This window comes from Stylophora pistillata, chromosome 10 (assembly GCF_964205215.1).
Source record: "Stylophora pistillata chromosome 10, jaStyPist1.2, whole genome shotgun sequence".
Classification (NCBI taxonomy): domain Eukaryota; kingdom Metazoa; phylum Cnidaria; class Anthozoa; order Scleractinia; family Pocilloporidae; genus Stylophora; species Stylophora pistillata.
The window spans coordinates 8,762,470-8,779,547 of NC_142528.1; the positions used below are offsets into that span (position 1 = coordinate 8,762,470).

General features: G+C 37.0%; 2 protein-coding genes across 3 annotated transcripts; both read right to left on the bottom strand.

Moving 5' to 3' along the window:
- Window positions 1–160: 160 nt before the first annotated feature.
- Window positions 161–4,650, bottom strand: LOC148721699 (uncharacterized). The gene is made up of 2 exons (XM_088736827.1): window positions 3,082–4,650; window positions 161–2,672 (listed from the first exon to the last, which is right to left on the bottom strand). Exons 1-2 carry the CDS (start codon window positions 4,337–4,339, stop codon window positions 2,110–2,112), a joined length of 1,821 nt encoding a protein of 606 aa, XP_088592953.1. The 5' UTR covers window positions 4,340–4,650; the 3' UTR covers window positions 161–2,109.
- A 3,860-nt stretch (window positions 4,651–8,510) lies between these two features.
- LOC111338105 (cAMP-dependent protein kinase type I-beta regulatory subunit) lies at window positions 8,511–16,703 on the bottom strand. Of its 2 annotated transcripts, none has more exons than XM_022944527.2 (9): window positions 16,583–16,703; window positions 13,540–13,692; window positions 13,345–13,436; window positions 13,187–13,248; window positions 12,810–12,856; window positions 12,093–12,191; window positions 11,283–11,525; window positions 10,436–10,517; window positions 8,511–9,383 (listed from the first exon to the last, which is right to left on the bottom strand). In XM_022944527.2, the coding sequence occupies exons 1-9, from the start codon at window positions 16,631–16,633 to the stop codon at window positions 9,211–9,213; spliced, it is 1,002 nt and encodes a 333-aa protein (XP_022800262.1). In that variant the 5' UTR covers window positions 16,634–16,703; the 3' UTR covers window positions 8,511–9,210. The 2 variants fall into 2 exon arrangements, with proteins under 2 accessions (XP_022800262.1, XP_022800261.1); XM_022944526.2 differs by lacking the exon at window positions 16,583–16,703 and adding an exon at window positions 13,843–14,045.
- Between the last annotated feature and the right edge of the window lie 375 nt (window positions 16,704–17,078).

A 17,078-nucleotide genomic window follows, 5' to 3' on the forward strand; every position in this document is an offset into this window, starting at 1 on the left:
TTAACCCTTAACAAAAAAATTTAATCATGAGTGCAAGTGTCAAGTATTAAAAACAGTGAAAGTTGCATTTTATACTTGTGCCCAGTAGCATTAACAGGAAATGGTAGAACAACCAACCACATTTAATTCAAATTCTGTAAGCCTTCAAAAGAAACCCTCTATGAAAGTTCTTTATTAGTCAATTACTTTAAACCAGCAGCTGTGGGAAAGCAGTGAAGAATTCTTCTGCCCACTCAGTATATATTTCTTATTAACCAAGCGCGAGGGCTGTACTAGGAGAATATTGGCCTGAGGTCTTGACAGTACAGACCGAGCGCAGCGACGTCTGTACAAAAAAGACCGAGGGCCGATATTCTTCCAGTACGGTCCCGAGCAAGCTTGGTTAATAAGAGATTTATTACACGACTGAAGTTCAAAGGGACACTAGTGCGGTATCATTTGCGGTATCATTCTGGACAGTGCCCGGTTCAATACTGAGAGAATATTGACCGGCAATAGAGCATTTTGATTGGTTGATTTTAGTTATTGGCCCTCTTGACTTCCCGAGTTGTGTAATAAGGCTTGGTATTGTACTTAATGCTTAGAACAATAAAGGAAAATACCAGAGTAAAGACTCAAGAACTGGTTATTTACATGCATTCCACCAGGGTACTGGCATTTAAAGATTACTTTTTACTCTCCAAATCTAAAATATTTCAAGTATATGTTGCAGTTGAACTGTCATGCTTGATGTCATATATCATAGTTTCCTTATTATATCCCTTTATTAAGTGAGCTGTCCACTCAATGCTTGTTCTAGTTGTGAGGATGGAAGTGCATGAACACAATTCTTACACCTTAGGAAAAGCTCTATGTTTGTAATTTGGTACCATTCACTAATCTGACCGTTTGTTAATAGGTCGATATTTATTTATTAAGTTATTAAATTAATTTGAGCAAATCAAAATCAATTTTAAACAGTGATAAATTTTGACTGAAAACAGCCCATGGACATACAAGTGCCAATATTTCCATGCTAGCAAAATATCGCTGTTCATTTCAAGTTCCACTTTTGTAGGTATTTGATGTGAAAACTGATTGTTATAGACTCAAACAATTTGAACTGTGTCTCAATCATGTTTAAGAAGAGGAGACTTTCACATTGCCTTTATCATCAGTCTCTCTATTTTGTCCCTGACCTTTCACAGAGACTGCCATGGATTTCAGATTTTCTCAAGCAGCAAGAGCAACATATACCAAATAGAATGCACTGCAGTGGCCAAAGGTCTTCAAGTAAAGTTGGTTAAGATCTAGAATTAAGATTATAATCAGCCATGAGTGAAATAACCACTTTCTTTGAGGAAAATCAATTTTTTTTTAGTTTAATTTTTTATTTAATTCACTGATACCTTACTTCAAGAGTAATGCTACTTAAAAAGCAATAATAATACACCTTGTATAGATGTACAAATTAATTGAATAAAAAATACGATTACCATGTAACAGTTCGGCCAAATACAATATTAATTCCCACAGAGATGCTACTGTACAGTTACTAACATTTTACCACCTGACAAATATTCTACAAAACTGAAGCTAAGTACAGAACAAGTTCATCATGTAGTGTTAACATGTAATCCATTATATAGCCATGCCAAATGTCTTAGTTCATTTTAGATAACACAGTCACCTTAAGCTCAGTTCAAAACTTGGTTACTTGTGGTACCCTATCAGAAATTAACCTAGACTTCACTTTCATGTTATGCTGCTTGCAGCCCTTATTGCATGATCATCTTCCTATTCTTATCTGAATTAAGTATTTTTTGTTCTGTTTTCAGTGTTACTATGTGACAAACAAATTAAGAGATTGCTCAATTGTGTTACATCAGAAATTAATTGCACAACATGCTACTCACCATGAAAATAAACAAGGGCTTTGCATTAAGTGTCCTAAGTCTAGAATTGGAAGCCCCTTACAAACCTTTATGTCTGAGACAATTTTGATATTGTGTTAGTTGCTTATATATCACACGAGACTGACTCTCATACTTAGTGTGGCATGCCCGTGAAAAAACCTGGAGATTACTTGAGATTAATGCAAGGATCAGACTGAAGTGAGTTGAGAAAATTTCAGGGCTCTTTAAGGTATTTGTCAATAGCAGGCTGCTGGGGATAATAATTACTTTTTGTACCAATTTTGCTGACTGCCTGAGCTCTCCTCATGTACCAAACCTGGTTGCTAGGTTTGTACCTGCGTTTTACTGCCAAGTACAAAGGTGAGTCAGGGTTGTTCATGTGCATTGGTCTGTGGCGCTTAAATTCTTTATAGATCTCAACAGGAAATTTGTGAGATTCTACACGTGTGACTGGTGCCATGGGCTGATTTGCCAGTCTTGCAGAGGAGACAAGCATTTCTTGGCCAGTGGTTGGATCTGTCCCGAGGGAAATGTCACCCCATTTCATTTCTCGACTTTCAAGTTGTGTACGAGGACCAAAGAGGAAACAGAGATGCCACCACAGTTCTCTTTGTAAGAGAACAGGGTCAAGGAAAGCACAATGTACCTCTCTCCTTCTGTTCTGCACCTCTTGCAGTGGTCTTTGGACTGGTGGAAAAGGTGGAGGGACACCACTCTGGTTTGAATTTTGCACTTGCCATGAACTTCCACAATTCTCCTCATTGGATGTAGGATCAGCTGTTGAAGTAGATGTAATTACCAATGAATATGGAATTTATCATACATTTGATGTAATATAATCACTTTTTTCCCTTCTTCCACCTAATGCAGAATTTTGCACAACTATTGTGTATTTGAAACTATCAACACATTGTCACTGTTTAAGTTGTTTGGTATCAAAAATTAAGAAAAAGCATCAATGAAATTGATCAATGTATTGATGTAAACAGGAGAATCAGATTGCCATTAGGTCAGACCCATTCCCCACACCACCAAAATAAAAAGAAAATACCCCTAATTTTTCCTTAATGAATTCACTGGAACATCATCTAGAGTATTGATTTTATCTTTCCAGTGACCTGCGTTGAATTTGAAAGAAGTGGAATGTGTCACGCTTGTTGGCCCTGGAAAAGTGAACCCCACATACCCTCGAGAAGATCCTTGATCAGCTTAACAAATTTGCCGCATTCCTCCTCCCAAGGGTAAGTCTGTTGATAATTTTTTCTCAGTCGCAAAGCATTGTCATTTCTCGCTTGTGGGTCTTGTAGGGACAACTGTCGAATCCTCTCTGCCCATTCCTGGGGCTCCTTAGATGAAACAATCACATCTCTCCCACCTATTACCTTCTGGAGAGCTGCCGCTATGCCGGATTGACCAGAAACGAGGACGGGGACGCCAGCAGAAATTGCTTCGAGTGCAGTGAGTCCAAACCCTTCTACACGGGAGGGTAAGGCAACCAAGTCCGCTTGCCAGAGCATTTCCTTCAATTCTTCTCGGCCGCAAAAACCACGGATTGTTAATTGGTCCCGATCGATTCCCACCTCCTTGACGAACCATTTTTCAATTGCTCTCTGTTGACCTGCCGGAGCGCCAACACATGTCAACTTAAACTTCTCTCCTAAAGATGCTACAGCTTGAGCAATGATATCTAAACCTTTAACGTAACGATCCTCGCGTTTCAACCGCCCAATGACAAAGATTTTAAATTCCCAGAGATCCGCCGTTGAGTCGCTTTCGTCAGTAGAAAATGATCGGGTGGGATTGTGCACAGGTTGACAGAAACTTTGAAATATACCAGGAGTGAGAGACTCTACAGGGATGCCGTGAAGGGACGATTTATACTTATGTTGTAGTTTACGACCCACCCCTACAACTCGGTCGGCAGCTTTACAAAGAGATATTTCATTTTTGTGCTTTTTCTCATTGTCTTCGATTGTATCTCGTCCCGTGGTTTCCTTCTTTTTGTACTTTCCGAGGTCTTCACACCAAACGTGGACCACTTGAATCCATTTCGTACTCTTACAGGTGCTGTTTTTCGTTATGAAGAAGGCCGGGAGACCGAATTTTCTCCCGTGTCCTACAACAACATCGACACGAATTCCTGGAGGCGGTAGTTTCAAGCAGTCAATTGGGTTCTCAGATCCAGGGGCTTCTTCAGCATTAATCAAATAAACATCATGACGTCTAGCATCTTCTCTTTCCTCCTCATTACTTTGAGGTACGTAGCAGTAAACCTTGATGATGTCATTAAATTTGGCCAAATTCACCGCGAGTTCACGGTTGAAAGTGGATAAGCCACCTTTAGCGGACAGCCACTCGTCTAAAGGGAACACCACATTGATACAATCCGTATCTGACCGTTGCTGTAGCTCATCGTGAACGTGTGATGTTGTTGGAAAGTTCATGGAAAACAATCGAATTGTATTTCCTTTAACCGATAATGTTCTTTTGTGGGGAATCAAACCTTACGATACTGTTAAGCGCGACTGAACATATTCTCATAAAAGTCTGAGTAAATATAAAATGTAAAAATCAAATTTCCCTCCGATCCTTTGTTCTGACACCGTAGGGACGTAAAGCGCATGTACAAGTACCCATATTTGGAAACTTGAACAACTTTCTTATCCATATTTGGAAAACCGTTTCCAGGCCTTTACTACTTCGAATCTCTGTCTCGTGTAGTCTCCTCTCGCAGCCGTTCTTTGTTTCGGGATCCCTGTGTCTTTCTCCCCATGGGGAGGGAGACACAGGGATCCCGAAACAAAGAACGGCTGCGAGAAGAGACTATGTCTCGTGAAGCTTCTTTTCATTTTCGTCAGATGCCGTTTGTTAGTGTGACAGATAGAACAAGGAGGATGGGCAAAAAGATATGAACGTTGAGAACTTCGAGCTTCATAAAATGGAAAAAGATGGAGAGAGAATTACAGCTTCAATATGATTTTATTAATGTGTTATTATACTTCAAATAATTTATGAACTTAAAGAATCAATACATATTCTATAATCTCTCTTACAGTTATTATGAAGAAAAAAAGAACAAAAACAAGAGATTGTTCTCGTGTCCATGACAGTTTCTCTGCTTTCCCTATTACTTTATTATTTTTCTCTTTTTTCAACATTGTCGTGATCTGAGTCTTTAATCTTTAATCTTTAATCGAGATACTCCTAAAACAGTAATTACAAAGAATAAAATTTAAATAATTTATATACAGTTTAAGGTTTAACAATATAAGAAAAACAAAACTTGGATAAAACAGAACTTGGATAAAACAAAATAATATAAATAGCGTAAAGATAAAATTAGTACGGGCTAAACCGACCTAATAAATGAAAGAGCATTTGATCTAAATATATCTAAATTAACAATGTTAGAAGAGCTTAGAGATATATTGTTCCACAAAACTACTGTCCTTGGATAAAAAGAATATTTATAGATATCATTATTCACTTTCAATTGTTTGAAAGGACAATAGTTTGGAGCTCTTGATGGCCTTTCATTCGGTGTGACATCAGATGGGAGTGATATGCCAACGTGGCCCGTATAGATTTTATAGAACATAGTGCCTTGTGAAAGAAGTCTTCGGTGATGGAGTGAATCCCAGCCAAGACATGGATTCGAAGCAAAAAATTCTGATGATGACTTAGTATAAAGTCACTTAAACCATCAAAATTAGCTTTTTTATAAATATAAGCTTTATGTGGAGGTTTAGTGGAGCGAAGAGGTTTCAAGTTGATCTCGAAAATTACAGCAAGATGATTGCTCAAGCCGGAAGACATAAATACATTAGAGACACTGTTTGGATAAGTAGATAGAAGTAGGTCGAGCGTTTTCCCAGATGCAGGTCTAGTTGGAGTATTCATTATTTAGCTCTGAAATTAGTTGAAGTCCTCTACATCTTTCCCTCCAGGGCACCTTTATTAATATTTTGCACTTGAAAGCTAATCGAATCATGTCGAGGTTTGAATTTTTCCTGAAGTATATTTTGAAATCACTGAATTCCAATTGGACTTGGATGTGAACTCAGTACTTATTACTGTCCTATCAACGAGACAAAGAACACAAGACACAGGAAAATTACCAGAGGCCAGAGGAAAATTACCAGATTACTCCCGAAATCTCTTCTGCAATCTCCAGGCGTAACATACTTTTCAGCAAATTTAAGAGAAATGCAACTGATGACAACTGCAATCAATATAAGAAGCAGAGAAACCTTGTTACTACCTTAAAACGTAATTCTATGAAGTCTTTTTTTATCTAGGCTTCTGCTGAATGTACCCACCCTGGTGAATTTTGGAAAAAATTCAAGCCTTTGTTACCATCCAAAAGTACTCAACAACAACAAATACAACTCTTGGAGGAAGGTGGCTTGATTACAGACAACGTGGAAATAGGTAATATCTTTAACAAACATTTTATAGATGGTGTTGCTAATCATATTCCTATCTTACCCGAACATGCTCTTGTTAATCACCTTCGTGTCAATGAAATTAGTCATAGATGTAATCAACTGCAATTTTCCTTCCACCACGTTGAAGCGGGCTACGTAAAGAAACTGATAGATTCTCTGAATCCGAAAAAGGCCACTGGTCCGGATAAAATATCACCAAGGGTTATAACTGTTTCCTCTGAGGCATTGGCAGTACCACTCACCAACCTTATAAATCACTGCATAACCATCCACGCTTGACCAAGTTTGTGGAAACGCAGCAATGTGAGTCCTCTTTACAAGAAGGATAGTCCTACCGATAAGGCGAACTATCGTCCAGTGGCTTTACCGAAAGTGCAGTGAACCTTATTCGTTCTTATATGCATGATAGGCTGCAACGAGTTAAGATTGGTAATAATTACTCAGATTGGAAAACAATTCAACATGGTGTTCCTCAAGGATCAATATTGGGACCTCCACTATTCAACCTATTCATTAATGATCTCACTTATTTTGTCAAAGATGCTAAACTAAGGCTTTATGCTGATGATACGACACTGTATCTGTCACACCCTACTTAATATGCGTTACAGTTAAGATCTCAGAGAAAGTTCGATGTGCGGCAGTCATGGTTCAAGCGTAATTACTTAAATATAAACGAATCTAAAACTAAAGTATTGCCTTTGGGTGATAATCCGCCATGTTATGAATTGTTTGCTGACCGTACTAGGCCTCCCTTGAATGTGGTACACGATATGAAGTTATTAGGTCTAACTATTGACTGCTCCTTATCTTTTAAAGCCCACATTAAATCCGTGTGTAATAAGGTTAATGCCAAAGTTAGTGCTCTTAGGAGAGTTCGTAAATTCATACCTTCAGAAGTGATGGTCAATATTTACAAGGCATTTATTTTGCCACACTTAGAGTACTGTGCTCCAGTCTTAGTTGGGTTATCGTCTGGCCTATCTAACAAACTGGAGCTCACTAATCAATATGCCATTAGAACTCTTTTAATCATGGCTAAGTCAAACTCATATAGTACCTTACTTGACCATGTGGGACTGAAGACCCTAAAGCATCGCAGATATTCTCATGCTCTCTGCCTCGTTTATAAATGCTTACATAACATGGGGCCGAATAATATTAGGGAGATGTTTTTATTTCGTAATAATAAATATGACCTCAAAGGCTTCTGCAAGCTTGATCAGCCTACTTATTCTAGCAGATTCATGCATAGGTCATATCAATACATCACTACAAGATTATGGAATAATCTACCTGACTATGCAAGAAGAGCTCCTTCTCTTAATATTTTTAACTCAATGCTAGACGAGGTCAACTTGACAACCAGTGTGGAGTGTGGATGCAACTTTTGTACATAGCTTATTTTATCCCTAGTTTGTTCCCTCTTAGTTTTATTGATTCCTATTTATTTCCTATATATGCATGATTCCCATATGATTTTATAGTTTCCTTTTTATTACTATTATCATCATCATTGTCTAGCTTGTTATATATATTATTTTAACCTGGCACGTTCACATTAAAACGAGTTATACTCAATTGTGAAATGTGGATAAATAAAATTACTACTACTTCAACACTTCGACCCAAACACATTTTCTACAGGCAAACATGAGTATGGGAATATAAACAGTGAAATCGTTCAGATCATGTTACTAGAAGTCTCAAAAAGGGAAAGAAACAGCAGAACACAAAAACCAGAAAATATGGATCAGGAGGGAACCCATTTATTGTTGGGAAAGGGGTTGTGAGTTTTCAAAGCTACATATAGTAGATGACTTGAAACATTTTTAGCAAAGCATGAAATATCTGTTAGAGTCTTTCATGATCTAGATGTGATCAATCTGTCTCTGATTCTCCATCCATGAGAGGGTAATACTTTATTTGACAAACTGTTGATTCCCTGTCTTCTTCCAGTCTTCTCCTGTACGTTTTTTAATTACTTGAAATAACATATTAGTAACAATCCAGTCTAACAAAATGATAACTGTAACATTGGCTATTTCCACAATGAAAGGAGGTCAAACTTCAAATCATGTAGCAGGTATCATCATATAAAAAAAATCCATCTTTTCATTTTCTAAACATTTTAACAACAGTGTCAATCACCATAAGACACAAAGTGTTAAGTTCACTGCAATGTTTAATTGTCATTCTTACGATTACTTAATTACATGGCACTTTATCATGTTTTGACAACCCACATAACTATAAATAAATACCATTCACTAAACAACCAAACTTAGAGAAGAAAAGGATATGATCTTGTTACAATGGGCAACTTTTAAAGTAAGACACTATTACCAACTTGCAATCCAGAAATTAAAAACACAGTCCAGGTATTTTATTCCTTTCAATGACTACAATAATATAAGTATCAAAAGCTTGATCAAGAGTAATTTAGAATCGATATAATCTCAATGTTTGCAGAAAATTTATTCCTTTTAATTGATTTGGGCAAATTTTTCTATGATGAAAGAGAATTTTAACAAATTACCTGTTGATTGATCTTCATCTTTTTGGAGCAACCCAAACTTAAAGATACAGAAGAAAGGTATCGAAAATCTTCAACAGGCAAACATAATCAAGACTGGAGACGACTTGCAGTGTATCCAGCTGAAAAAAAATTCTTAGCCCGAGGCGAGATATGTATAACTTAACCATGCTAAGATATATTGCATCTAAACTCACTACTGCAGTATCATAATCTCTTGCATGTAGACTGAAGTATACACATTTTAGTTTATTTACCACTCACATAATCATCTTATCTGTTACACTGCCACTGCTACATTTTTACAATCTGTAGTTGACCACTCAGTCAATTACACCACTAAAGAAACAAAGCTGTTATACTGCTGGATGTTTCTCTTGAGGATGTCGATACAGGGACCCAGCACTCTTTCAAAGCGCTGCCTGTCAAGTTTGACACATTTAAGGGTTCCTTTTGCCCGGACTGTTGCAGCACGAGGACGATTAAGAACCAGGGCAATTTCACCTACAATCAATAAAAGATGTGTACATTATAATTTGATGAGAGTATTTTGGAATAATGTGAGATACAGTAAGCTAGTGGTCAAATAGAAAGTCTGAGTTTAACCACAACCAAGTCACCGCATTGCATTCTTGGGCTGGAATATTACACTTACAATGCCTCTTGCAACCCAAGAGTACAAACAAGTGGCAGCAAACTGTTTACCACTTTACAACATATAATGTGAAAACTGTTCTTTATATATTTTCCATGGAAATAACAAAGAGAACATGTTTAATGATCAAGAGCTTCTTCAGTTACAATCATTTCCTTAACTCTTATGATTTTCAAGTTTGATTACATAGTAATGCCGTAAGGAGATATTAAATGCTAGTCAAGCCAAGGGCTTTGAGGGTTAAACCCTCCCACAATATGCATTCTGACTTAAAAGGGAACTTAACATCATTGCATTCTAGCAAAAAGGTGTCCTGGAATTTACAACCTCTCCAGTACAAAATAATTTGAATATATCAACAAAGTTGAATTGGTAAATTGGCCACCGTTACGACGAAGGGCTAACACTCGAAACGTCAGCTTTTATAATTGTAACGGTGGCCAATTTACCATTTCAACTTTGTTGATAAATTCAAATTATTTCGTTACCCCCACCGATGCAGCCCCAAACAGTTTCTTTAGAAACTATCAGCCTCTCCAGTACAAGATTTATTCAAATGGTACACCCTCCACTTAACCCTTTAACCCCTAACAGCGACTAGCAGCTAATTTCTCCTTACAATATCACCCCTCAACCACACATTGAAGTCATGAGGATAAAGGAAATGATCAACAACTATAAAAGCATTTAATTGTTAAACTAATTCTCTTTGACAGCACCTTAAGGGATGTATAGAAAACAATATAGAGAATGATAGGGTGTACAAGGTTAATGATTATATCTTTGTTGACTCTCTGTCTACTCCACCAAAAAAGTTATTTCCAATGGATTGTAAATTTCAAGTCACTTGTTGATCTACACATTCTACTTTCTAAATCATTTAATGGAGTACTGCTCTTACCAAAGTAATCTGATTGTCCTAGCCGGCTGACCTCGATATAATCTTCATTTGGTGACCTCCGCTGCAGGACCACAGCTACCCCCTAGAAAAAAAAAAAAATACTGCAGACAATTGTTTCCTTCTCTTCAAAATGAAGAATGTTCAGTACATTATTTTCATGCGATACATTCTATGCTTTATGCACATTTTTGAAGTAATTCTCTTCACTAGTTGTTTTAAGTATGAATTATCTATATCTTTGCTGTTTCACTACCCTTTGGTTATTTTCATCTTTACATACTTTTTTTTTCTTTTTTGCAAAGCACTTTTTTAAATGACTATAACTATACATCTAAGCACCTCATAAATGAATGACTAATCTATTGCTAGGTCATAACTTTTGTGCAAGAGAGAGGAATGTCTTCCCTTACATTATTCAAAGTATCATTGACAATGAAAGAAAGACACTGATCTAACTGTTGTTACAACTAAAAAAAAAATTTATATATATATATAACTAACTGCAGACAGTACTGTTTTGGCCTTCTGGGCCTCATCAGTGCAGTGTTGATGCTAGGATGGAGGGTCACCCCAAACGACCCAACATTTGTGGTATCGTTTAAGCCATGCCAGAGTGCTTAAACTACAATAAACTAGTGAGCATGTGCAATTGCAACAGCAATGACTCACCCTTGGTAGAGTGCTCAATTTGGACATGAAAGCAAAGCTTTGTATGCCAAAGAGCTATATTTAACAATTATTTGCCTCAGGTATGGTGAATATTGTTGAATAATCCCCTCGACTTCACCTCAAAACAACTGGCTGACAAAAAAAGTAGTGCATTGTAAATACTAGAGAAAAGTCTTACATCAACAATAATGTAAAATTCATCCCCATGCTCTCCTTGGACTACAACATTTTCATTATCCTCATAAGTAACTGCTTCCAGTGCATCAGCCACTGTGAGACGTTCCCATTTATCAAGGGATTCAAGAATACTGACTTTCTCCAGGAACTGTTCATACATTTTTCTCTTACGGATCTGGCTACCCATCAATATACGGCGGTAGGTTACTCGGTCAATAGCCCAAAGCTTTACATCAGTTCGCGACTATGAGGCAGAAACAAAAATAAACATTTGCATGATTTTCAAGCAGCAAACTTCAGCTAGAGCCCTAAATCCACTGCAATGCAAAATGCAGAGTGATCAGTGGCCATGGTTGTAGATTATAGTGGGATTAATTTCCTACAACATTCTTTCTTTTCTTCAAACCGAAAAAAAATTTGAGGAAAACGTTGCTTAAATTTCACACATCATAAGATAAGAATAAAACAAAACATAAAGAGATTGGAATTTAAATTGACTGGAGGGCCTTTTCTAAACAGTGAGTAATATGAGAAGGGGCACAGATTTACAATAAAAAAACAGCCAACTAAATTGGTTGGTAGAATAACCAAGGAAACAAAGGAATTTTTGATGGCCAGCTTAGCCGAGGGTAAAAGTTCACAGATACCTTGACTGATTACAGTATCATTCCTTTTTACTTTCCATGTGGCCATTTGCTACTAAACAATACTTCTGCTGTGCAACCCTGCTAACTTTATAACTGTAATAATAATAAAAAAAAAAAAAAAAAAAAAAACCAAATAACAAAAACAGTCAATCCAGTGTTCCCACCTTTATGGTAGCTGCTCTTGGTGTGCCATAAATTAAGGCTAATTCACCAAAACTGCCTCCTTCTCCAATGGTAGACACATATTCATCACTGACAAACACCTAGGAAATGCACAATAAAAAAATAATAAGTTTTAGTCCTGAACAATTCTGGGATTACCTTCTTGAGTACTTCCACTTTATCAATGATACCCCCCCCCCTTTCCTTGAGAATTTGAAAGCTGCAGGGTATAAAACTTGAGTATCCATGTTTTAGATTAAATTGGAACTCTATCAATTAATGTTGTCACATGAGGTCTGTTTCTCATTTCGTCCCCTAACACCTAAAATGTTGTTTTATGACCATCAGAAATTCTACAACATTTCACATTGTGTTGGTTGACCATACTTGCCACTTTTCTCTTCATTTTTTCCCTTTTTCGATGCAAATGTTAACTGGCTGATGATAAACAATCAGAAAAGCTATCCCTGGATATCATTTAGGGATACTTAATCCTTCTCAAGTTAATAAACAAACAATTTTCATGAAACGTTTTGCTGAGAGATGTCTTCTCTTATAAGTCCTTATGATAAAATACACATTTAAAAAGAAGTATCCAATTTCGTGAGCGATAAAACTAGGTCGTCAAAAGTTATGAGAATTTTGTAGAGTCCTACTAAGGTGGTTATGAGTTTAGATGACTACTCAACATTGTGTAAATAGACAACAAGAACATTTACATCGACTTCACCACTGTCAATGATGTAAAAGTTATCGCCTTCGTCCCCTGAAACAGAAAAAAAGTATATCTCATGGCCTTGAAACTTAAAATGCCGTGTTACACATTACTTTGAGCACGGAATGGGAGAGAACTCAAACAATATCGTCGCTTTTTTTCAAGAAAAAAAAAAGTTCATTAGTCTCGTTTAGCTTGAGAAATTTTTGCTCTGAGCTGTAGAAAGAAGGGTAACGACAATAATCGAACTGCCCTAATTAGACAAACAGTCCTAGTCTGCAGGTAGAAACACAATTTTCGAACACACAATGAAGGAGTGAATTTTGGTGATCCGATGATACCGGTGTAAATTTGAGAAATCAAAGCGTTTTCCACCCTTACCTTGCTGAATAACAATCTCCCCTGCACTGTGTTTAACCAGAGACATTGCATCGAAAATATCGCTGAAGAAAAAATAACATTGATTTACACTCTGAACATAAAAATTTCCTTAAATCGAAAAACTACAGTCCCAGTTGAAATGAATCCTTCTCGCTAACCTCCTTTCATTTTCGTCCAGGTGAGAAAATAGGATATTCTTCGCGATTGCCTTCGACAGGGCGGCCATAGTTTTGTAGTCTTTCGGTACGACCTATATCAAAATATAATCAAGAAATGGCCGCGTCAGTTGTCGCGATTCTCATCAAAACCAGTTCACGAACTAAAAAATCCTCAAGACCTTCGAAAGATATTACCTTTTTCACGTAAGACGTGGCTTCGTCTTCAGTAATAGGTCCAGCACTAACAGCTCCGCGGCGTTTTCTGGGAACGCCAACAGGACCTGGATGATCTTCAATTTCTAGTTTTTCTTCGGGTTCGCCACGTTCCTGCGAGTCTGCTTCGTGCTCCTGGAAAATAGTTTCAAGACACCTTGTTCAGTCAAGGATCAAAATTTCTCGTCATATTGATTTACATTCCGAAAATCGTAGAGGACACCCGGCATAAAAAATAACAAGACGGTAGAACAAAGCTTCGATGGGGAGCTAAATAGAAAATACCTTTTCCAGCTTTTCGAAATACTCCCGAAAAAACTTGTGAGGGTTGTCTGGCTTCTTGATACATAATTGCACGATACAGTCTTTAAGAATAGCTTGGATATTATGTTTTTCCACATAGACTTCGCACTGCCTAAGAGCTTCGACATCACCATCCTGCTTTTTAGACGCCATTTTGCTCGCAAATGTCGATCGGAGAAGAACTGACGTGACGTCATAGCTACTTATCCAATATCAGCCATGCTATGACGTTAATGTGACGTTAAAAAAGAAATGCGTGGGTACCAGCAGTCAAATAGTTAGATCGACACTTAAACCACGAGACGGTTTTACATCAGCAATCATTCACCAAAACTCTACAACTAGCTCTGCCTTGAGCGCCGAAAACAGCGCTAACTTTACAGAACGTAGAAAATTAAATTGTACACATGATGAATTCACACCGCTTTAATTCTGCCAGTGGAGAAACTGCAAATGTAATGCGAACCGTTTCCAAATTCAGAATAATGATAATAATTGGGCGCTTTATCGCCCCCGCATTCTCGCAATAATTAATTTTTAATTCATAAAAATATAAAACCTCTAGTACCTATTTACGTCGATCTATTACGTCTGTTTACACAGCTTTGTCTCATTTTGTTCTGTGTAATTCAAATTCGAGTTAAAATTAGTCACGTCTATTTTCTTACCAGGAGCACAACGGATTGTATTTCTCCTCTTACGATTTTCTTCCTTCAGCAAAGTTGACACCTCACATTTTTCCAGATATGTTGTATTTTTTCAGCACATCTTTTTTTCGTCGTAATAGGATATGCTTTAACACGTACCAACTCAACCACTGTTTTTAAGCTAACAAAAACTAATTCAAACCGTTTTTGTTTCTTACTCGATTCTTTTTAAGATAATGAAAATAATTCAAACCGTTTTTTTTTCCTCACGCGATTCGACGTACCAAGACTATTCTTATTACACCTCAAAATAGTAAAATTTCAAAGGCATATTCCTTGATATGGCCTTATCCGTCTTACCTTCAAACTGGCTTAACTTAGAAGATGTATTTTTTTTTTTACCATTCAACTGTTTCATTGGTCCACAGAAGAGTGCGTCCAGTTCCCCTCCCCCCTCCCCTACAGAAAAATAAAAGTGGAAGCGGCTCCATGCCCTGGTGGTGAGAGTTACGTGGAAAGTAAGAAACAGAGCTCAGATGTTACAGGAGTAACTAGATTTTTTGGCAGAATCTTTTTCAGCCAGGTCACTGATCGTTTGAGAGGTTTAAGAATTTTGCAGCTAGGCAGTCAGTTCTTTGTAAACTTTCTCAAATAATAAATATTTGTTGGACCTGCGTGCGACATAGGTCAAACATCACTGCTATCATCGCTAATCCATCCACTAATGCCAGATTGAGACTGAGACCGTGATCTTTGTTTCCAGAGGTCACGTTAGCCAACTATGTTAGCCTAACATCTAAGGTGGGAATCGAGTACCGTCTAATAAGGACTAGGGAAGAGTGCTTTTTTCTTCTATATAGTTCTCTCGGAAGCAAGAAATTTTAATTCTGGTAATCGATTCCTAATAATAAAAATAATAATAATAATAATAATAATAATAATAATAATAATAATAAACAATCTTTAAGGAGGAAGCGCCCGTCACGTAAATACGTGGTTTTCAGGGAGGTCCTCCGTTAAAATAAAAAGTATTAAAAGCTAAAATAAGAAATACAATTGTCACAGATCTAAAAAGTTTTATCCATCATTTAAAGTATTTATCCATTAAGAATCTTGTAAGGTTTTCCTTAAAAATTGTGCATGGCATTGGCCTTCTTAAAAATACTGGGAGGGACATCCAGTCATTTGTAAAACGGAAGTAGGACACCCTCTTTCCGCATTCCATTTTAGGTTTAGGCAGTCTAGGTAAGTAGCCATTTCTAGTGTTGTAGCCATGCGAACCGCTCAATGTCGATTTAAAACTTTCAAAATGTTGCGGAATGTCTCCTTTGATTGCATTTTCTACGGTGGTACAACGATGAAATAGACGTCTTCCAGCCAGAGGGAGTCAATTCAGATACTTCAGAGCTTTTGAAGAAGACATCTTGCCTAATTTAATCTTCTGTCGGTAAGTTACCCTCGGGGTTCGAAACCTATTAGCATTCACTTCGAAGTCGAGTCTTAAAAAGCTGACCTTTTTGATAGAGGACGGGCATAAATTAGATTTATTATTTGAGGCTCAAAAAATATCATGAGTACTTCATCACCATACAATCACCACAAGTACAGTTTCATGTACTCAGACTCTTAGTCGGTAGATTTATAGGGACTAATTTGCGACTTTTTTATCCGTGCTGAAAGTCGGCGCTTTTACACTCGACATCATGTCTACTAGTAATTCAGTTTCTTTCATCTAAGTATAATTGTTACAATGTATCACTATAATCCAATTAAAGTATTATTGTTTATTTCTTGAAATTCGTCCCTATTTAGCCTGTGTTACCTGTATGAACTGCAAACAATGTGGTACTTGATATATCGACATAATGCATAGCAGTCAAGTACATTGAAATCACGACCTGTATTTCATGAGCATCCTTGGATTTAAGCAAGATTTCATTCCAAAATTCATCAGATTTAACAGAATTTGACATTACCAAAGTTTGCCGCCTTTTCGCAGAAGTTCATTAGTGCTACGCAAGTGAGATCAAAATGAAAACAATTTAAAATAACAAGGGCAATCAGCGTAACCATACCTGACTTTTTATCTGCATAGTAGTATAACCATCACAAACGAACTTAGACATACTATTGAAGTGATCCTGTTCACTGCTTCATTTACGGACACATTTTGAGAACTCAACCAAAATGTACACGTCGACTGTTGTGTTTAAAATTATAATATATCTTTTTAGCATAATTATTCTTGAAACGTACTTTGTTATTTATTCGAAGCTCTTGAATAAATGAATAAATTTGTTTCAATTTAACTTGACCGAGAACCTGACTGTTTTTGTGAATGAAGCTCCCGCTGATTGGAATATTAATGCATACTGTTAAGAACTGGGAGATAAATCGACATCTTACTTCCAAGATCTTCGGGATTTACTCATCTCTCGTCCAAGTGGACATCGAAACATACATACATACATGCCTACCTACCTACCTACCTACCTACCTACCTACATACATACATATACACTTTATTGAGCATCCCTGAAAAGGGCACTTTCATATTACTTATATATTACT